This window comes from Leopardus geoffroyi, chromosome E2, assembly GCF_018350155.1.
Source record: "Leopardus geoffroyi isolate Oge1 chromosome E2, O.geoffroyi_Oge1_pat1.0, whole genome shotgun sequence".
Taxonomy (NCBI): domain Eukaryota; kingdom Metazoa; phylum Chordata; class Mammalia; order Carnivora; family Felidae; genus Leopardus; species Leopardus geoffroyi.
Window position 1 is genome coordinate 48,598,995 of NC_059335.1, and position 6,018 is coordinate 48,605,012.

Genomic DNA, 6,018 nt, shown 5'->3' on the forward strand with positions numbered 1-6,018 from the left:
GCCCTGCCTCAGATCTGCGCCTGCAGCTGCTGGACGTGAAGAACAACCCGTACCTGATCAAGGCCCTCTATGGCCTGCTCATGCTGCTGCCGCAGAGCAGTGCCTTCCAGCTGCTCTCCCACCGGCTACAGTGCGTGCCCAACCCCGAGCTGCTGCAGACTGAGTGAGTGCCGGGCTGGGGGACCGCTGCCCTCCGCCTCCACGGGAGGCAGAGGCCTCCGCCACTGGGAGAGGCCACACCAGAGGGACTCGGCACGAGAGGGGTCTCCCTTGCCTTGGCATCACGTTCCTCTGGCACTGCGGAGACTGGCCATCCCGTGGCCACTTACACTTAGGCCTCTTAAAGCACCAGGCTGGGGGCTTCTGCGAGTGTTTGCGAGGTGGTAGAGAGTAGCAGGATCTTCTCCCAGCCCTCAGGGTTGAGTTAATCTCAAAAATGAAAGGGCCTGCCAGAATCACCCAGACGGAGGCCCCTGGAGGGAGACTGCAGGAGGAGGAGTTCATGTCCTGGGTCAGAGACGGTGTCCAGTCCTGCAGCAGTAGGCGTGAGAGCTGGGCCTCGGGCGGTCCTCCCCACCACCGCCCCCATCTACGGCAGAGGCTCCAACCTGGGCCACAGAGAGACCCCAGCCTCACTGGGACACGGAGGCACTGTGGCTACGCTGCTTGACCCTGCCCGTGGGAAGAACAGGACCTGGGCACACCTCCACCACGAGGCCAGCAAGGCGGACTCCGGGCAGGAGGGCTGCAGCCCTGCGGGGTGGGGGGCGTCCAGCCAGGCTCCTACCCCGAACCCGCTGCTGGCCCGGCCCCCAGAGCCTGTTGGGCCGTGTCTATATTTGGTAACCCTTGGAGGCTTTGCCTCATCCACAGGCATTTGGCATTCGAGATGGAAAATTTCACTTGTCAGGTCGCCATGGAAACAAGCAGAGCCACTGAGAAGATTTACGCTGAATGGAGCGCACCCAGCTTGCATCAGATGCCCTGTGTGTCTAGAATTCCCTCCCAGGCTGTTAGAGCCACTTGGCAGGCCTGGCACCTCGCTCTTGCGAAGGGCCTCGGCCTTGGGCCCTTGGGACTGATGCAGGCAGCCTTGAAATGGCCTGTCTCACACACAGGGCCTCTGACCCCAGCCCCTGTGCCTCCATAGCACTGGGTTTAGACTCCCACCACCCCTCCCACCCAGCTTGGCCTCTCCAGAGGCTGGGTGTGGGCCACCTGACAGGCTGGCCACCCTAGGCTGGCTGGAGGGGCTTGAACCCCGAGCAGGTGTGGCCCCCAGGCCAAGGCCCAGCTCTTGGCCTGTTCCACCCCTTTTTCCAGACAGCAGTGCTCTGGGATGACAGGGCTAGGCACTGTCCCAGCTGCTCTTAGTGACACCCAAGTAATCCCCAGGGGAGCAGGGAGGTGGGTTTTGCACTTGGAATCCCTTGGCCAGAATACTTCTAGCTCCTGGGACACAGAGGCCCTGAAGCCACACCGTGCTTCACTGGCCTGGCCCCTGCACCAGCATTTCCGATGTCCAGTGGGTGTTAGGGTTACCCTGGCAGGCACTCAGGATTCCTCCTTTCTTGGTGCAGGGGTAGGGGAGAAGGAGACAGGAACAGCTGCTTCCCTGTGACCTTTGGTTCTTGTCTCCACCCCCACCCCCAGCCAGGCTGCCTTCCTGAAGGAGGTCCCTGGGCCAGGCCACAGACCCTGTGAGGCTAAGGGCCATTCTCCTGCACATGACATCTCCTTGTCTAGGGTGGGGAAGTAAAGCTCAGGGTGGTAGGAGCTCTCCCTGCATGCTCCAGGCCAGGATACAAGTTTGCAGAGGGAAGCTGGGGAAAATGGCTTCTCTCAGAGCCCCCCATGGCCAGAGTCAGAGAAGTCCTGGGCCAAGGGGTTGAGGCCTCTTAGGTAGGAGATTCTGCAGGCCAGTGGACAGTTCAGAGGCCTGGACTAGGATCTGGTCCCAGCTCTGCTGAGGGTTTGCCCTGTGAACTTCGACAAGCCCCTCTCCTGGCTCTGGGTTTCTTCATTGGTAAATGAGCGTTTGGACCAAATGGATGCTTGAGGCTCTGCCCAGCCCTCAAGGCCCTGGGTTCCCAGCGGTTCTTTGCAAGAACCTAGGAAGAGCTGTGTCACAGATACAGGCAGGGAGACGTCGGGCAGGGAAGGGGCCTCCAGAACAGCTGGGGGAGGGGTCAGATTGCAACGCTGGGCACAGAGGGACGGCTCACACCCTGGAGAGGAGGAAGAGGACAGTCACAGCCCTGGGAGGGGCAGGCAGCTGGAAGACAGCTTTGGGTTGCCTGACAGGCCTGCAAGCCAGAAGCAGCTGGGTCGGTTGTGGGGAGGGGGTTCTGCACCCCTTGCCCATCCCTCATTCCATGTGCTCAAGGCACCAGCAGGCCTCGGAGACTCTGGCCCCCTCAGGTTTCCAGGCCACTCCCCAGAGATTATCTCAGTGAGGCAGGAGGGGACCTCTGAAGAAAATCTGGGGCCACTTGCCAGCATTAGCCTGGTGACAGGTGCATGGGTGGGGTGGCAGGAGACGGGGCTGGCTTTGGGTTCTGGAATCTCATCTCCACTGCTGGCGGGGTGTCCCCCAGTCACTGATTGCCCGAGGAGCGTTGTAAACAGACCTCGAAGGGCCTGAGCAGCAGCCATGCCCACTGTGACAGGCAGGGAGAGGAGCCCTGGCCTACCCCCGTGGGACATGCTCCTCCCCACTTGCAAGATCTCAGGCCAGGAGGGATCCAGGAAGAGAGGCTGAGTCACGGAGGGCAGCGCTTGCCACCATGATCATCCAGAGAGTGCAGGGTATGGCCCACTCCTCCCCGTCCCTGCGCCTCCCTGGCCACATCTGTGCACATCACCCAGGTTTGCTGCCCACTGCCGGCATCTCCATGGAAACCCCTAATCTCAGTCCTGCCTCTGGACCAGACGCCTGTGCTTGTCAGTAGTGTTGAGGGGAATGGCACACAGACCCACGAACGCCCAGCATCCAACAGCATACTCCAGTGTCCGCTCTGGCCTCACGTGTCCGGGCCTGCAGATCTCTCCTGCATCTCACCTACTCGGCTGGGGCAGCACCTGGTCACTGCCTGGGGCTAGAGCTGTAAGCTGCAGGGTGTCCCTCGGCCTCCCCAGAAGCCCAGGCGGTGACACCTGATAGTGCCCTGTTCCCAGGGAAGTTGCATACGGCAGCCAGAGTCCAGAATGCTGCCCCTAGAGTGGGCCCCACCTAGCTTCTCTTGATGTTTGTTGAATTAATGTTGCCTGAGGCCCAGGAAAGCAGCAGCCAAGGCACCATCCAAGGTGTCTTCAGATGGCACATCTTCAACAGGAAGGGAACAACACTGAGTAGGGGTGCAGGGGGCCACCTCCAAGCTTCCAGATGGCATCCTGACCATGGGGAGGGCCCCCACTGCCCTTGGTCCTGCCCCAGCAGCCAGGTGAATGGTCAGAGATGTCTGTCAGGGGCCAAGTTCATTGGTAAGGGTTTCCTTTAGGTGAAGCACCATCGTGTTTCCCCCAAAATGTACTGAGCCACTGATGCACCCCAGGCCTCAAGCTGCTCAACCCTGGCCAGCCTCGCCTCAGGGGGGCATAGTGGTCATAGCCACAGTGGCTGCCCATGAGGTACCTAGGCTGGGGCTAGACACCAGGCTAAGCTCTTATATGTTGAATATGAACCACCCTCACCCCCTCACCGTGGAGTGGCCCCTGTGGCAGTCCCCTTCTACGGATGAGCAAACTGAGTCACGTGCCCAAGGCCAAATAGCTACAAAGTGGTCGTATCCAGGCTTATCTAGCTCCTGTGCCCAGCTGCTTCTTGGAGCCTGTGAACTCACAGGGCCCTGGGATTCCCGTGAACAGCCCACAGCCTTCATGAGACCCCCTTACCAGGGCCACTAGGTCTCAGGGGCTAGAAGCAAATACTTCCCCAGCCCACACACATCTGTTTCCCAAGCCAGTGAGGCTAAAATGAAAGAGGAACAGGCTCTTTCATGAGACTTTGCCGAAGGGATGGTTATAATGGGAAGGGAGCCAAGGGGACCTGGTCCCCAGGAACAAGCTGAACAGGACTACTACGCCGCACAACTCTAGGGAGCATCAGGTACACTGTGGCTGTGCGCTGCACAACTTGTGCAGCTGTACAGAGCAGCCGGGGAGGGTAGTCGCAGCAGGAGTTGTAGGAGCCGTCAGCACGCCCAGTGGTGAGACCAGCTCTCCTTCTCCAGGGACAGGGAATGACTGCAGGCCTCCGGACCCCAACACTCAATAAGAGATGTCCTGCCAAGCTGAAGGCCCAGTAGAGACTCTTCAGCAGTAGACAATCCCTGTTGTCTGCAGGCCTAGTCCTGCCCCCAGAGAAAGGGCCAGGCTGCCTCCTCCCCCTCCTCCCTGGACCCTGTTCCAGGCCCCAGCTGGCTTCCTGGCTGGCTGCTAGCCCTGGCTTTCACCCCAAAGGGAGCCAGTCGTAAACAGGAAATGCTTCCCGATGCGATGCCTGCTCTGGGCCCCTTCGTCAGCCCACAGACTGAAGGCCATATCCAAGCAGCAGTGTTGACTGGTCCCAGCAGCTGAGGGGGAGGGGATGCTCATGAGGCTCCCCTACTTTGGGGCTGTTGGGCAAGGGTTACCGGGCCTGAGGCAGACAGACTCGCCAGGGTTGAGCTCCATCAGCCTGTGACCCTGCCCTGACCCTCGCCCTCCTATGCCCAGCGCTGCCTGCCCCCAGCTCCCTGCCATGTATGCTGAGACTGATACTGAGCCCTTCTCCTTCTTCCCAGAGACAGTCCACAGGCAGCTCCCAAGTCGCAGAAAGCGGATTCCCCCAGCATTGACTATGCAGAGTTGCTGCAGCACTTTGAGAAGGTCCAGAAGAAACACCTGGAAGTGAGGCACCAGCGGAGCGGGCGTGGGGACCACCTGGACCGGAGGGTTGTCCTCTGATGCCTGACTGGAGAAGGGCCCAAGGAGTGGCCCCACGGAGCATTTGGGGTCTTCGGGCTCCCTGAGGAGCTCGGAGACCTGCCTCAAGGGCAGGGCTGGGCCTGGCCACCAGCGCGGGGTTGGGGGGACAGAGGCTGTCCATCCAAGCTCCTCTCATAGCCCAGCCCCCTGGGCCCCCAGTGCTGTCAGCTGCACCCTGGCATTCAGACAGAGCTGGCTTCCCACCCGGGTGGGGCCAAAGCCTCAGACCCCACCCGTTCTCTGGAACTGGTCTCTTTCTAATATCCTCTTGTAAAAGAGCTTGACCTCTCCAGCCCACCAGAGCCCTGGCCTTGAGTGATGTGTGTACTTAGGAGTATGCATACCTGTCTGCAACTAGAGGCCAGCACAGAAGTCCATATGAATGACACACCCCCTGCCCCAATAAAGAAGTGACAGAAAACCTTCAACCTGCACCAGCTTGCTCCTTCCCACGGGCACCTGCTCCCTGCCTGATACTGCAGATGCTCCAGGACCTTCTGGCTTGCCCTGGAGTGCTGGACTCATGGTGGCCCCAGGGAATGCTGGCTGCACCTGGGAAGGCTGGTCACTGCACAGTCCCTGATGGGTGTGTCCTTGGGTCCCAGCTCTCACCTCTAGGATGCACCCCTTCCTGGAGACCACCAAGCACTGGCCTGGCCTGGAACCCTGAACCCTACCTTCCCAGGCACCTACTCTGACTTTTCCATCCAGATTCCCCCATAGTGATGCCCCGTGTCCACATTGAACAAAACCAAATCTTGAGTTTCGGAATGAAAGGGCGCTCACTGCACGCTGCGCATCACAGGAAATGGAAGGGAAGGCCCAGCCAGGCCAGTGCAGGGAGGGAAGAGGCCTTCCAGGTGCCCGCCCCCTTGATTTGGCTAAATAAGCTTCAATACACACCATCAGGCCAGAGCACCTGACTCCAGGCTTTGGGAAGCGTCTAATTGGCCTAATGAGCTCCCAGGTGGCTCTAGGGGTGGTCCCTGGAGTTTGGGAGAATGAGCTCTACGAGCTTTTCCCCTCTGGGCCCCCGGCCCCTTGCGAGGC

The 6,018-nt window shown here is 60.2% G+C and overlaps 1 protein-coding gene across 4 annotated transcripts in view; it reads left to right on the plus strand.

Moving 5' to 3' along the window:
- The window catches only part of VAC14 (VAC14 component of PIKFYVE complex), a 102,702-nt gene extending 97,306 nt beyond the window's left edge, over positions 1 to 5,396 (plus strand). For 2 of the 4 annotated variants that reach the window (XM_045443486.1, XM_045443485.1), the window contains exons 18-19: positions 13 to 163; positions 4,785 to 5,396. In XM_045443486.1, coding sequence (XP_045299442.1) covers positions 13 to 163; positions 4,785 to 4,947 — 314 coding nt within the window. In that variant the 3' untranslated portion in view covers positions 4,948 to 5,396. The remainder of the gene's footprint in view (positions 1 to 12; positions 164 to 4,784) is intronic. The other 2 variants (XM_045443488.1, XM_045443487.1) reach the window with 2 other exon arrangements.
- The last annotated feature ends 622 nt before the right edge of the window (positions 5,397 to 6,018 follow it).